Genomic DNA, 15,679 nt, shown 5'->3' with positions numbered 1-15,679 from the left:
CCATCCATCCATCCATCCATCCATCCATCCGTCCATCCATCCATCCATCCATCCATCCATCTACCCAACCATTCAGACATACATCTTTCTGACTATATCCTTATCCACTTATAGATGTAATTCCTTTTTGAGTGGGAGGTTGAATTAGATAATCTAAAACTTTTCTTCCAGGTCTTAGGTTCTATGAGGTATATTTTACCTCAGACTAAATTGTGATTATTTTTGGCAGAGTGTTTGTGTTTCTAATTAAGTTGCTTGGACTCGTTTTAACATAGGTTTCAGAGCTGGCATGGATCTAGGCGGTAGTCCAGTCCAAGTTCCCCATTTTATGAGTGAGATGAAGTGACTCACTAAAGCTCATCTGGTCCAGAGCTTTGCCAGGATACCATTCTGTTTCAGATTATTTTGAAACCTGGATACATGGCAAGTGCTAAATAAGGACAACGATCCAGATAGGCCATGAGCGAGAGGGAATGGCAGCCTGGAATTAGAACGTCACCTGTTCTTACCTCACTTACATGCCAAGGGTCAATGATGACAATGATGATGATGGTGGTGGCAGATGGTGGCAGTGATGATGGCAATGTCTCCTGCGATTCCCCGGGCCCTGATATCCCAAGGGATGTGCAGAGTCATCCAACACACCTTCTTGCTTCCTGCCAACTAACGCCTGATTCATTCCTGAAAGATGCCTACCTTATTTAGAAAATGCCCCAGGAAGCTTGAAACCTTTTCTAGTCTCTATCTCTTCCTGATTTGAGCCATCAGTCCCCCTTGTTATGTGTGCTTATTCTTTTTCTCCATTTTAAAAATGAGTAACTATAGAACAACATATAGTTTCCTGAACCACACAGCAAAAGGAAGTTGAAGGAAGCAAAAAAAAGTAAACTACATGGTCATGGGCAACAAGACATTGATGATAAATCAAAAGCTGGGTTTAGAAATAGAGAAGCTGGCTTCACTGAGACACAAACACCATATTCACACTGATCCCTTTCTTCTCCAATTCCAGGAATCCTGGCGTGGGTGAAGTTGAGTCACCTGGAGGGTGTGGCAAAGCCTAGTTGGTACTTTGGACTTTTACTTGCAGCAAGATCTCTCCTATTTCCTCTCAGAGCTGAATTGGGTGAGCTCTTGGCTTCCAACCCTGTCTCCATTTGGTCCCTTTGAGAAGAAAGAAATAAGATGCAGAAGACAATACTATCATGTATTGAGTATCTACACTATGTCAAGCACTGAGCTTTATATATTTTATATCACTTGTTCACCTCAATGATATTGAAAGGATGGTATTATTATCTAAGGTCTGGAAAGTTAGAGTGACAGCCCTAGGGTTCCCATGTTGGTAAGTGATGGAGGTCAAATTGAGCCCAGCTCTATATGCTCTGTAGTCATTCACATGAGGAAAAGAGCATGGGAAGCTTACAGTCCCATTCCTCCTTAGATTCTGAGATGGACATGATTTCTCCTGCCCATCCCACTGGTCTCCACCTTCTCTAGCCTATGAGTTTCACGTTTTGACAGTATGATCCTCCTCTTCCTACACATGTGATCACGAATCAGGGATGGAGTGGTTCATCTCGCACGCTTATACGTATTGTAGACTCTTAAATCTTCACCTCCAGCTTTAACCCATAACATCAAGTAGGGCCTGCTCTTCACTCCTCCACCTGCCCTTTCTTCCATGGAATCAATACTTACTTTTGCAAGCCTGTGCAAAGCCAGGTTTCAGGATGGCCTCTGCCAGACCATACTTCCCATGATGGAGGGAGGCACCTGAGAGGTGACCAGGCCCATCCCCCGACTTCTGTATAGGATAGCACTTGGCCCTGCCACACCAAGTAGGGGTACAGAACTCCCAGGATAACACATGAGGGGTGACTTAGAGAAGCAGCTGTCAACACACTTAAGGGCACAGATCCCACCGTGTCAGGCTGAGGAGAAGCCAGCTCCTCTGTCTGGCAGATAGTTTGTTCCCAGTAGCAGCAAGACTATAGCAGGCTAGAGCCGAGTTACAAGGCCGAGTGGAAGTAGAGTTGTCACACGGGTTTTTTAAAATCAAGTGAATGGCCTTGACAACTTCTATCCAAAATCTTTCAAAAAGGGACAAACACAGCAGTGACCCCACTCTCGCCTCCATCCAATGAAGAGCAATCCTATATGGCTAAAAGAGGATAGATAAAACTCCTTCTGTCGGTCTAGCCTCACCTTCAGGATGGCAAATGTCCCTAGTTGGGTTCCCTTGCCCCTCTTCAAAATGAGAACAGCTGGGTTTGGGTTTATTATCCTATTCTTGAATCCCAAAGACCATCCTAAGAGTAAAACATGCCCTCTGGAGGGCAAAGACCTGGGGAAGTAGGAAGGGAGTTGCTGGGGGAATGGGCATGTCACCAGCTGAGGACGCAGAGTGAGAAGGCAAGCTGTATGTAGTATGTTTGTTGGAGAAATAATTACCTTTACCTGGGAGCGAGGATTTAAGAGGAGGTACTCCTCACCCACCTGTGTTGATGCGAGGGCCCTGGTTTCCTCCCAAGTCTTACTTTATGGGTAGCACCAAGTTTCCCTATTAATCAGGGCAATTAAAAAAAATAAAGTGATCATTCCTAGGTTCTCCTGAAATACACACATGAAGCAGTTCAACCAAACACAGCATGTGTCAAACCAGTCCTCCAGGAGGGGGCCTTCTCTCTTTGGGGGAGTCTGTATTAAGGAATGGCTTGGCTAGCTGTGCGAGTCCCTATCAGCTCTGACAGACCAGGTCCTGACCCAGGGCGAGGAAGGCCACAGGATTTTGGGTGTGTGTGTGAGAGTGTATACAGAAACTGTCACACCCACACCCCACATACCATGACAGGGTGCAGCCATTTGTTGTCCGTACCTTAATTTTTTCAACATTTTCAGAAATACTATGCTTTGACAGTGCTGGTTCCCTAAGGATGCAGCCCAGAAATGCTCAGCCGACCTCACGAGCACCTTTCCAACTACAGTTCCCCTTATCTGCCCCTCACCTCTGGGGATCCTGCACCAGCCACGGCCGTGAACGATATTTATTTCCTTAGGGGAAACAGGGGTCATGTCTAGCTGTGCCTCATTTCCAAGCGTGTATCCACAAACCGATACCCCCCACTCCTATTACCCTCTCTTGGCATTTTGTCAAGTTGCACAACATGGTCAGGAAATTGGGGTTCACAATGAGTTATTATAGTGCTACTTTCCAAAGACATAGTAGAAAAAACAACACTCAATATGGTCTTGAGCAACATTTAATCTCTGATGTTTCAGAAGACACCTTAGGATCTTGAAGGGCCTGAGGGTTGAACCTTTGACTCTGACTGCTGATCCTGAGGGTGCCGTGTGAGGGAGGCGGCAGACAGCATGGAATGAGAAGCCAGGGTCCCTGCTCTGTTACAGGATGGCAGAATGACCACGGATGAGTCACTTCCCTTCCCCAACAGTGTGGGACATGAGAGTCTCCTTCCTTTCTAAAATTCTTCCCAGCTCAGATATTCTGTGAATAACTAGCAGAGAATGTACTGGGTTGCCTTCCCATAGAAACAGACAAAACTACATGCAGTAGCCGAGACAAAGGCCTCAAATAGTTCTTCCGTATTTCTAAAGCCTCAGGGCTTAGACTTCCATCTCAGGGTTGGCCCAGCCCTGGGGTCAGTCATGTGCAGGCTGAGGTAGGCAGCAGGAGGTTAGGGACAGCAGCGTCAGGGATCACTGCACCGTTTGCGATGATAAATTCGCCAGGCCCCCGGGCCGGGATCTTTCCCAGTGGAAGCGTGCTGGGTGGTCACTTACCCTGCCTCCTCAGGCCACCCAGAGCCCTCCCACCCCCAGTTAACAGAGTTTTAGTTACAGGGATGTGTCCTGTCCTCAGGGCTGGGGACAGTGAGAAGGTAGAGTGGGGGAGGAGATGACAAAGCTACTCCTCCTGGGCCCCGTCCGGAAGTTCAGAACTGAGAGAGGGATCCTACAAGGTAGGAGCCAGTCTCCTTCCATGCGGGGATTCTGGGAGGCCCACATTTCATACGACCCGGCATCTGCCTAATGCCCCTGGCACATCCATCGTCTCATCTGACTTTTTTTTTCAGGCTTAGCCACCCCTGTCCCCTCAGTTCTGGCTGGGCTGAATTCTACTCAGGGTAAGAAAATCTCCAACACAAGCAGAACTCTGAGCAATGACTCCTTGCGTCATATAAATAGCTTCAGTGAAATATACAGCCTATTAGTAAACACACACACACACACACACACACACACACTGTCTTGTGGAAATCACCTTCAGGATGATTTGGGGAGGCACTCATTGACACAACCACTCTGAATATAAACGTATGTGTATGCCTGGAGACCTACCTCTCCCTCCCCTTCGCCTCAGAGAGAGGAAAGCCCTGGAGAGAAGCCCGCTCGTGCCCAAGCTGTGAGCTGTTGGGTGGGAAAGACCCCGAGCCTCCTCTTGTATGGCAGGGGCTGAGGCAGGGGCTGTGTGGGGCTATGCTGGGGGCCAGTGACTACTCCTTCAACAGTCCCAGCTTTTTCAGAGCTTCCCTTCTGTGCTCATCAGGGATGCCTTTTGGGGAGATCTTGACACTGACGAAGGGGGGTCGAGGCAGCTTGTCACGGCTCTGTCCTTGGTAGGACAGGCGCTTGGTGCTCTGCTCCCGCTCCAGGTCAGCCAACTGGCCCCCCTGGATCCCTGCAAAGTCCTTCCCCGTGCCCAAGGAGGCAGGGCGGGGCCGCGAGTTACGCAAGACATTAGGAGACATCTTGTCCAAGAAGGAGTCTTTGCCCAGAGAGGTGCTGGTTTTGGGGCTGGGGTCTTTCTCAGCCGAGAGGTAGCTGCTCAGCCCCACGCCTGAGCGCTCCAGAGTGTTGGACTTGAAGTTCATCTGTCTCAGGCCAGGGATGTTGCTCTCCTGGAGAGTCAGCCCTGGGTCTGGCCTTGGCTGGGTCAGGGGCCTACTTACCCCGGGGGCCATAGGGATAGGAATTGGCATGGATTTGGCAGCTGGCGCCTTCCCTGGAGCGGGTTCCTGGGCAGGAATTGAACCCTTGTCTGGAGAAGACCCCTGAGCAGGAGTGGGAGCCGGGGCCTTCCCCGGAGAAGGTCCCCGTGTCGGAGCTGGGGCTGGAGCCTTTCCTCTAGTGGGCACAGCGGCTGTGCCCTGAGCTGGAACTGCAGGCTGAACCGGAGCCCGAGCCTGGAGGGGGGCCTGGAGTCGGGTGGAGCTGGCGTGTTTACTTAAGTGGGCGCTGGGCTCATCCTGGTCCTGGGGTAGCCCCAGCTTCTCCAGGGCTTCTCGGCGCGCCTTCTTCTGCTCCTGCAGCGAGGACGAGGCCAGGCCCGAGTCTCCGGGGCCGGCCTCTGAGTGGCGGGACAGCCAGTTCTGGGGCTCGCTGTGGAAACTGCTTCTACTGCTCTTTAGAACGATGTTGGGGGGCAGCTTCCTGGGCTTAGAGGCTGTGAGGGGCGCAAGCCGGGCACTGGGGTCCCCCCCTGGTGGGACGGGAGCGTCTTTGGCTCTCACATTCTGAGACGACGTGGCGGGAGGAGGCCGAGGCTGCCCTAGTTCCCCCGACGAGCCTTTCTTATTGGCCCTTTGGGACATGGCCTCTGAGGAAGTCTCCTTGCTCTCCTGGGGGCGGAGTGAGGCGCGGCTCTGCTGCCCGGGCCCCGGGGGCAGGTGGTCTTGCTCACGTGGCTCGTGCTGGCCGTCCTGGAAGGCCTCTGGCGGAGGGATGGGCACCGTGTCCAACTGCCGGGCAGGCGGCTGGGGGCCGGCCGGAGCCTGGTTGGGCTCACAGCTTTGGCTGACCTGCTCTTTCTTAGGCTTGGAGACGAGCCCCTCTGGTTCCCCTGGGCGGTGGCTATTAGTCTGGGTGGTGCTTTTCCTGAGGTTCTGGTTGTTGCCAATGTGGATATTTCTGGGGAGGCTATAGGAGCCACACCTGAGGCCCAGGCCTTGGGGCTCAGGCAGATGGGTTGAGCTGGGCTGAGTCCCTCTCCTTGGCTCTGGTCCTTGCTGAATGATCTTCTCCCCTGGATATCCTGTGAGGGTCCCGGAGAACAGGCAAAGAAGAGTAGACAGAGGTGAGAACCCTGCTGCCCAGGGCAAAGCAAATAATTCCTGAACTCTGATCTCCACCTAGCAATGGGTTTTGTTTTTTGTTGATTATTTGCTCTTAAAGGGGCCACACTGTAGCCTGGATATCATTTAGACTGACAGACGGACACTAAGCAGATTCCCAACAGCCGAGGATTAATTTTTCATGAGGGTTGGGGCAAGAGCAGCCTCACATAACTCCACGTCCTTGCCTCGAGCTCTTCCTAACCATCTACAGAAACAGTGGCATTGGGGAGAGATTCAGGACAGGCCCTCCAGCTACCCTGGGGTGGGCGCCCAGGTAACGGAGTCCAGGGGAAGCACTGAACATGAATAGCATCAATAGCCGATGTGCTCTTGATTTGACCAGACTTCTGCCTTCCTCCACCCTCACTCTCTCTCTCTCTCTTTTTTTTAAGATTTTATTTATTTATTTGAGAGGAGGTGGAGAGCATGAGCCAGGGGGAGGGGCAGAAGGAGAGGGAGAAGCAGAGTCCCCACTGAGCAGGGCTTGATCCAGGACCTGAGATCATGACCTGAGCCGAAGGCAGACGCTTAACTGTCTGAGCCCCCCACGTGCCCCCCACCTTCACTTTCTATAAGCACCTGAATGATTCCTGATGCTCCAGCTGTCCCCACACCAGAGAGTGACATGGGCTCCTTCCTTCCAGCAAGCTAGGCAGGTGCATCGGGCCCACTGGGCCACGGACTCAGTCTCAGGGAGCAGTGCAGTCCTTGCCCCCATTTACTGCTCTATCTCCACAGAGGGTCTAACACATTGTCAATTAAGATTCGCTAAATGAATGAATACATGGTTGCAGTCCCGATACCAGTGGGGCTGTCCTCGGGAGTCAAGTGCCCTCTCACTCTAGGATATATGGCCCCACCGTCATGGCCACACTTGTGTGTCACCCTGTCCCCCTTCTATGGAGCCTCACTACTACTGGCTTTCCACACTCTCTCACAGGAGCCTCGAGTTGCCACCCACTGAAGTTAAAGGAGCGCTTCCCTCTTATCTCTTGCAACCTGATCCTCCTGGATCATCCAGATTAGCTCTCCAGACTCACTGAGTGTCCCCAGAGCAACCACCCGCTGCTCCCCGAATGCCTCCCCCACCTCTGTGGTCGTGTCTCTTCAGACTCACTCTGTGAAAGAATGGGAGCTGGTCAAACGCTTTTCCCTCCAGGCCTTCTATGATACTTCATAGAAAGACAGAGGAAGCTGGCTTGTCAGCAGTCCCTCCTCCTCTCCAGGACAAGACCTTAATTCTGGCCAGGAGCGTGGGAGGAATGCTGTTGCTCCTTCTGCCCATGACCCTTAGAGCGCAGGGCAAGCGAGGTGCCAAGCAGCCATAAAGATGTACTGGTTTCCTGGGTTTGCGAGAGGTGCCACCCCAGACAGTCTCTCTTACCCTGGGGAGCAGGCTGGGTTATGGGCAGAGCTCGGGGGCCTTGCGGAGCTGTGTCTTGCTCAGACTCGTCAGTGGACAGTCCACTGTCAGCCTCAGTGTCCAGTGAGCCGATGGTCTCCTCCAGGAAGAGCAGACACTCTTTCTCTTCAGCGGACAGGAAGTCGTAGCTGCTATCACTCTGGAATGAGGCGTGGAGGACAGAGAGGGAGAGGGAGCTGTGAGAGGGAGCTCCACAGAAACTGGTGGGGCTGAGAACATGAAGGAATGCTGAAGAGCTGGAAACCTTTCCGAGAGGCTTCTCTGCAAGTGTGCACTGCAGGGATTGCCTCCTGAAACTTCAGGCATGGACAGGGCAGACACTGCTGGGCTGTTGGCCCGCTAGCACCCAGCGCTGGGCAGCCAGATGGCAACTGACCTTTTTTGCCCAGTCCTGGCTGGAAGGCTTAGGGGAACAGATCAGAAGCAGTCCCAGGTTCTAATTCCAGTTCCTCTGTGTGACCTGTGTCAAGCGCTTCACTTTGTGTGTCTCTGATTTAGCCCTAAGTGACATGGACAACGTCATGATTTGACCTTAAACTTGAATGGTATTGTTTTTAACTTTTCAAAGGACTTTTGCACCCGTAATCTGCTATGTCAAGGACAGTATGAGGACAAACAAGAAACTGCCGCCAACCACTGGCTGTCAGGCCAATGGGAACAGTGGCATGACTAGCCACAGATACATTTACTAAATAATTTATACTTGACTTTGAAATGCATTCCATACAGGATTTTTTCCTTTGTGTATTTACTTTCTTGATGGCACTTGGCTCTGGCTAACATTCAAATAAGTGAGCATTTCTTAAGCAAATATTAACTTGAAGGGGGGAGGGGAGAGAAACTGGATGGGTGTGGGAGGAGGAGAAAGCAACTTCGTGTGAAATATCAAGTAGATATTAGATAAATAATTGTCATGATGAAAAAGCATATAGGGATATTTGGGAAAAAGTGTTATGGCCATTTTAAATGGTTATTGCTTATGTTCTACAAGGCCAGCAAGATCCAGAGAATAGTCACTCTCTAAAATTGAAGGTTGAAGGGAAAACCAAAAGGGCAAATGGAAATGTAAGAAATTTGGCTTGAGTCCCTTCCTGGCGTGTATCTCAACCCTCTTCCTGATATTTGAGATACTTCAGAGTTATATATTCTCCAGACCCGCTCAGATGGCCAGGGAAGATTTTGAGACAGCCCTAAATATATCCTGGGAGATGGTTTTCGGAATAACCCTACCAGTTCCCCTGGCTCCTAAAGAGCCATCTGTCAGTTGACAAAAGTGAGGCTTACATGTCAAAGGAAGCCCCACATATAGCCCTTGGAAGCCCTGAAGTCAATTCCAGGGGTTCCCTGAACAAAATCTTCTTTACTGCCCTTTTCTTCCTAAAATAGCCTTGCCAAAGATAATCTAACTTTGAATTTCTCCTTTGTGGAGGATGCACTTTGAAAACCTTTAATCCCTGCCACATTCTGTGTCCAGTAGTATGTAACTACTCATATTGGCCTCAGCCTAACAGAAACAGAAAGATGTCTCTGGGGTCCCATCATCTCAGATCAAAAAGAAATGATATGCAGATTGTGGGCGCTTTGGAGTGTATGTGTACGTGTATGTGTGTGTGTGTGTGTGTGTGTGTGCGTGTGTGTGTGTGTGTGTGTGTCTGTGCACTGCTTTCTCTACTCAATTTTTACATATCAAAACTCACGGACTATATTAAACATCTTTGACATTTGGTAGAGATCCTTATAATCCTTAAATTTCCAAGTACCTCTATAGGATATAAAGCAATAAAGTATAAATTCTCAAGGGTTATTATGTACGTGATGAACAGCAAGAACAAAGGCATGCTTACATTTGGACATACGGCAGGCTTCACTCTTTCACATCAGCCTACGGCAACTAAGATTTACATTCATTTCCAGAAAAATTACAATTTACTACATGCCACACTCACTGTTAAACACAATGACTTTGGAAGATTCTGAATCGCTGCTCATAGAGATAGACTATTTCTTTTCTACATAGAGGCATGTGCTAAGTGGTTTATATGCATGTCTTGTACTCTCCCAGAAGACCTTATGAATTCAGTGTTTACATTATCCCCACCCAAAAATTGGGGAGGCTGAAGCTTACAGAAATTAAGTAATTTGCCCAAGGCCATTCGGCTTATAGGTAGAGAATTCAGACCTGCTTGGCTCCAGAACCCAGGCTCCTAATCACTCTTTTCTCTTTGATCTTCCTAAAAGGAATGTAGCTTGCTGCAGGAGACTTCGGGAATACCTGTGCTCCAGGGATCTACCATCCATCCTTTCCACCAGGAGCTCAGATCACTGGCCCTTGCTCTCACCTCAACTTAGTCCCCAATCAATGAAAACCGGGAGCAAGTCTCATCTGTCCTCTTGCTCTTTGGGGCGGTCCCACCTTATTCTCTAGAAAACCAGGGTGAATCAGAGGAGAAATACCAACTGGTGTGATTCACTCTCTGAGGAGGAAGATGAAAGCGGAGGAGCAGTGGGGCCGGTGGTGGGCAGGGCCGGGCAGGGGTGGGGCGGGGTGGGCGTGCAGAGAGCCGGCCAGGCGGCAGGACCAGGAGTACGTACAGATCCAGAGCGTGTGGACGTGGTGCTCATGATGCTGTCACAGCTGCCGATGCAGGCGGGTCACGGGTTCCGAGCCAGGCCCCGCTGGCCACAGTTCCCTCTGGGGCATCGCCCGAAGCAAGGTGCGGGGGTACGGTGAAAAGGGCTCCCAGAGGGGAAGTGGAGGGAAGTGGAGAGTGTCCCAAGCCGGCCTGAAAAGAGAATAATCAAAGCCACGTGTGAGCCGAGCTGAGGCTCTCTGGCAAGGCTCTGCCCAAGCCCTGGAGCAGCGTGGCGGCAGGGACGCCCAGCAAACAGAGAGCTGGACGGGGCCGTGAACAGCCGTCACCCAAACCTCCCAGCCTGCGTGGAAGGACACAGAAGCGGGCTAGGGCACGTGCAGAAGGGTGGACTTAGCGCAGGTGGGGAGGGCCTGGCAGGGGGTGGGGGCGGGAGCAGTCTAGTCAGAAAGGAGATTCCATCGCTCCTAGTGGCCTTCTTTCTCTGAATCAGGGGGCTTAACCTACATTTCCATCACTCCAAACAGTACAAGGGTTCTGGAGGCAGTCAGATCTGGATTCAAATCCCACTTCCACCATTTCCAGTTATGTGACTTGAGGCAAGTTACTCTTCGACTCCGTTTTTCTCATTAAATCGGGTGAATGTGGTGTTAAATGAGAACGGTTAGCACAGCTTAGTTGGTAGTAAATACTTAATGAATAAGGTAAGAACTGCTACTGTTCTTGTAATAAGAAAAAGGCAAGATCCATCTAGGATCAAAATAAACTGAAGTAAGGCAACAAGAGTTTAGAAAAGAAGGGTTTGGGTTAAATGGGAGAGAAGGAACAGGGTCCTCAATAGTACCAACCACATAGGGTTGTCGGGAACAAATACTGATATACTGCACATAAAACATATTGTGCAGTATCAGTTAGCTGCCAGCCGAGCCAACACCATCACCATCACCATCACCCCCACGCTCACCTCCACGCCCACGCCCACCCCCACAGCCACCATCAATCACCTCCCCAGTCTGGGAGGCACGCACATGAGCCCAGAGGCTGACACAAACCCAGTTTCCCTCTTGAGCACCACCCCTCAATGTTGCGTTTATTTCCAGTGAAGTTCCCTAAACTTTGTCAAATGAACAAGAGAAATGGCCTACGTAGCTTCCCCCCCGACTCCAACTCTTAGGGAAAAAAAAGTTTCCAGTTCATTGTACCAACAGTAATAGCAAAGGAAGGTAGTACTATCTTCCTTCTGAAAATCTCAGTCAAGGTCTGAAAAGGCCAGAGGTGACACTCTTATGTTAAAATGAAATCCTGGAAGAATTTAGTTTAAAAGACAGTTGCAAGGTCAAATTGAGAATTTGGGGAGAGTAAAATCAGAATCCAGTTTGTCCGGTTCTGAATCCCTATTTTTCCTGTGACACCATGCTATATTTTTAACCACCTTTCCTACCCTCCCAATACTAGATAAAATGTCCTAGGAAAACTGTGTTCTAGAAATAGAAATAGATCTTGGGACCTGGGGTTTGGATCCCAGAGAGGTTGTCCCTTCAGCCTCTGCTAATAACTCCTTCCAGCGCCAAGTCAGGTTTGGGCTGTGCTGGGTGAGTCAGCCTGCCAACCCTGTAGAGCCGATAACCCACGCGGCCTCATGGAGCTCCTCTCCTGCTTTGGGGGAGGCCTGCAAGTGGGGCAGGTAGGGAGGGGCAGAACAATGGGGAAAGAAGAGGAAAAAATCCCAGTGAGCCAGACACACGGAGTTCGTAAGTGTCCAGACCCTCTCAGGAGATAGAGACAGGACCAGAGGGGACAGAGACGCCAAAGAAGCCCACCAATAAATCAACATCGGGTAAAGTAGTCCTTCAGATTTCTTCATGAGGTTACTTTCCCAATCCCCAGAACTCCAAAGAAACAGAAACATGAGAAATCATATGGATGGAAATCAGTCACCTCAGCCATCCATTCCGTTCATGACTGTTTAGATCCAGAAGGTACTAACTCATTCTTAACATTCTGTAGGGTTGAGGCCATTCCAGTCAAAGAGATCCATTGCTCATAAGCCTAGGCACACAGAAGACACTCAAAAAATGCTGGACAAATAAACTTGTCATCTGTTCTAGTAACTATTGAGTTAAGCTGTTGGAAGACCTCTTTTTTGTTGGCTTTTACCCTATTACTATAAACTCTTTCCTATGTATTTTATTTCCCTGAGGATATATGGCTCAATGGAATTGGGGCAATGCTTCAGTTAAACTAACATTTATGAGCACCTAAGAGGCATGGAGCAAGCAAAACTTATAAGGCAAAGGCATGGTTTCCAAGTAGTCATTGTAAATCCAAGGGTCTAGTTTTTGGCTCTAGTTTTCTTAAAATATTTCTGTAAAATCATAATTATTAATTGTTAATACTGTAATTAATACAGTAATTATTAATACTGTATTAATCACTGTAGTTAATATAATATTCTCTGTGAATGGGTGACCAGATGTTGCCTCTTCTTTTCAAAAACAATTACTACCTTTGTTCTTCTAAGTACTCTTCGGACTGTATGGTAGCTAGCTAGCCTCTCCTTCCTCCCAGGGCAACCTACCACACTCCCATTTTGGAACTAAGTAGCTGGAAGTAACTAAAGTAGCTGGAAGAGAGAGAAACAGTATGAATTGCACTGCTTCAAAACCACATAGCACTGTATAGCTTACAGAGTGCTTTCGATATGCTAATGAGATCTTCAAAATAGCCTGATAATTAAGGCAAGATGCGATATTTTCTCCTTTGACAGATAGGAAATCTGGGGCTCTTTCCACTTCCCCTTCCAAAGGGAAACAGGGGATGACTTATAAAAGCATGTGGATTGCAGCCCTTCCAGGGAAGCAAGAGGGCCGTGGACCTAAAGAAGGGTCATCAGCCACCCCTAACTATACACTAAAAGCCCTAAGATCACCCTTCTCCTTCTACTTCACACCTTAAACCCTCGAAATCATCTGATTCCGCTTTATGATTCCAGGCCAGCTTTTTGCCCCCACGACAGATATTTCCAGAGTAAACAAATGACACCAAATGTCACGGAAGATCGTGTCATCAGGCACTAGGGAATCCTTGCAGAGCTGAATTTGAACCCGAAACCAAGTCCAAATGAGCTCTAAGGCGCTTGCATCTTGTCTCCAGGCCTCATTTTCTGATCCAAAGAGCCAGAACCATTAAGAGTCTCCTCTCTTGGGGCGCCTGGGTGGCTCAGTCGGTTAAGCGTCTGCCTTCAGCTCAGGTCATGATCCTGGAGTCCTCAGGGAGCCTGCTTCTCCCTCTCCCTCTGCCACTCCCCCTGCTTGTACTCGCTCTTTCTCAAATAAATAAAATCTAAAAAAAAAAAAAAAAAGAGTCTCCTCTCTTTGTTCCACCCTTCCACTCTCCTTCACCACTTTGGCCTGACCTGGATGCTGCATTTCCTTCCACCAACTTTACAACCTTGAAACTTGGGGACTATTTCAGGTCAGCCATCGAAACCTGAGGTATTCCAACCTGATAAGAAGCCTGAGAAACAAGCAAAACTCTCAAGGTGAGAGTTTGGTATCTTTTAACCCTTGACCTCTTTGGAGGATTTGAGGGGAGGAGGAAATGGGTTATGAAATACGTACAGCCTATAGTCAGGGCCACCTGTGCAAAAGACATTAAACATTAACTACTCCACTGAAACCAGCCAAGTCTTGGAGGAAAGTAAATAAAGAGCATGAGGAGTCCTGGCATGGGTGGGCGAGCGGGGGTGCTCAGGGCTCCAGCCCCATTCCTCTTCGGCCTCTCTGTACCTTCTAAACAGGCCCAAATCCCCCTTGTCACCCTCCTCCCGTGACCCCACCCCCATATCTTTCAAGAGCTCAACTTCTCTCCCCACTAATCAGAGATTTCCTATTTCTCTCAGACCATGTGTCTCTCCTTCTTGCTGACTACCCAGAAATATGCCTCGGGCTGGGGAACATCCTAAGAAAAATGCCAAGAGGACTAAAAGTTGCACTGCGTGTATATGCTTCTCTATGAGCACATGGCCAAGTTTCTGAGTGTGTTTAGTCAACGTTATAATCTCCTATTTCACAGGTGGGTTTGAGGCAAAGGGTGGGTCAACCTATCTTCTGCACAGAAGAGCTTTGTTTGACACTGCAGGTTATCTTATCACTGACAAGTTCACCCCTGACGGCAGCCCTCAGTCAGTGAGTTTGGTGGCCTGGTTCTGTGGTGTGGGCTCAGCTAAAACTGAAAGCTCCAGTCGCCAGGACTGGAAACCCACATTTGCTCAGGGCTTGCAGGTGCCAGGCCCTGGGAGCTTGGCACGGGGGTCTTCCCACTTCGCTCTTTCCTGCAGCAGGAGGAAAAGAGGCCAAGTTAGGGACCAGAATGTTAACACCTCCCTGCGCCAGGTGGATAATGGAGAGCTGACTTGCTACTCTGAATTGACTTTGACATCCAGCTTCCTTGTGCAGGTAAACCTGCCACACATTCTGTCAGGTGGGACACCTGGAGGAAGACAAAGCCAAGCCACCACAGTGGTCTGGTTCTTCTGTCTGTGGACTCCGCCACCCTACTTTGGCCCGAGCCCCACTGAGAACTCCTATCAGTTTCAAGGTACTACCGTGCAGTGTTAATGTGGGTGGGGTCCTGGCACAGCCCAGTGAGCGGCTTTCTGTTTGCCAGTCTCTGTGTTTAATAGCAGGCAAAGTTGGAACATTAACTGAGTTGAATCCAAATAAACTCAACCTTTTAACTAGATTATCCGTGGGTTTTCCAAAGATGAACTGGTAGTCTGAGTTGGAGTTTTCTGAGCCTCACATCCCCTTACAACAACCTAGCACACCTCATACCTTACACGCTTGTCCACAGAGAGCTCCATTATCACGGTACCATTGTTGAACACACACACACACACACACACACACACACACACACACACTACACCCTTTATTTAAATAAAGATAGCCGTTGAGTTGATAAAGCCAGGGGAAAATTTCCTTTTGGAAATGCAATGGAGAAACTAAGGCAATTTTCTCCCCTGGGTGATCTCCCATTTTTAACTCCCTGTACTCTAACTCTTCCTTTTCAAAATCACAACTCAGTTTCAATTGCTCAGAGATGGAAATTTCCAAAACAAACCTATTTTATTTTTCTTGTTGTCTGCAAAATATGCTTATCCAACCGAAATAGGCAGATGAAAAAAATATGCATCTCAGCCCTGGTCTTCACAAAAACATTCCAGACTTAAGAAGCTATCAGTCTACTCTGCTCCCAGACTGGCCTAACAGAGTTGAGGAACAGAGAGGAAAGCCCCTTGGCTGGGGTGCACAGGGCTCCCCACAACCCTGTGGTTCTGACTTCCCACGAAGCACCCCTTCTTGTTGCAGAATAAGCAATAGTTGGTTAGTGATTAACTCACCTTCACTGGATGAGGGGCTGAAGAAAGGAGAGAAATACCCTTTTATTGCCAAGGGCAGAGACGGAGACAGACTGCTTCCCCTGCCTTCCACTGTTTTCTTCTTTTGACCTCCTCCAGACTTACC

General features: G+C 49.2%; 1 protein-coding gene across 1 annotated transcript; it reads right to left on the bottom strand.

The window, feature by feature from the left end:
- Positions 1-3,228: 3,228 nt before the first annotated feature.
- On the bottom strand, positions 3,229-15,679 carry CUNH1orf116 (chromosome unknown C1orf116 homolog). Its single transcript, XM_025855195.2, is given in 5 exon segments — positions 3,229-6,055; positions 7,522-7,699; positions 10,153-10,206; positions 10,208-10,343; positions 15,556-15,679. Coding segments are annotated over 4 exon segments (1,824 nt in total). The 5' UTR covers positions 10,262-10,343; positions 15,556-15,679; the 3' UTR covers positions 3,229-4,517.

Source organism: Callorhinus ursinus, unplaced genomic scaffold (genome assembly GCF_003265705.2).
Source record: "Callorhinus ursinus isolate GAN/ISIS: 27379988/994484 unplaced genomic scaffold, GSC_fseal_2.0 scaffold57, whole genome shotgun sequence".
Taxonomy (NCBI): domain Eukaryota; kingdom Metazoa; phylum Chordata; class Mammalia; order Carnivora; family Otariidae; genus Callorhinus; species Callorhinus ursinus.
The sequence above is the reverse complement of the archived record's forward strand: the minus strand, read 5'-3'. Positions and strand labels throughout refer to the sequence as shown.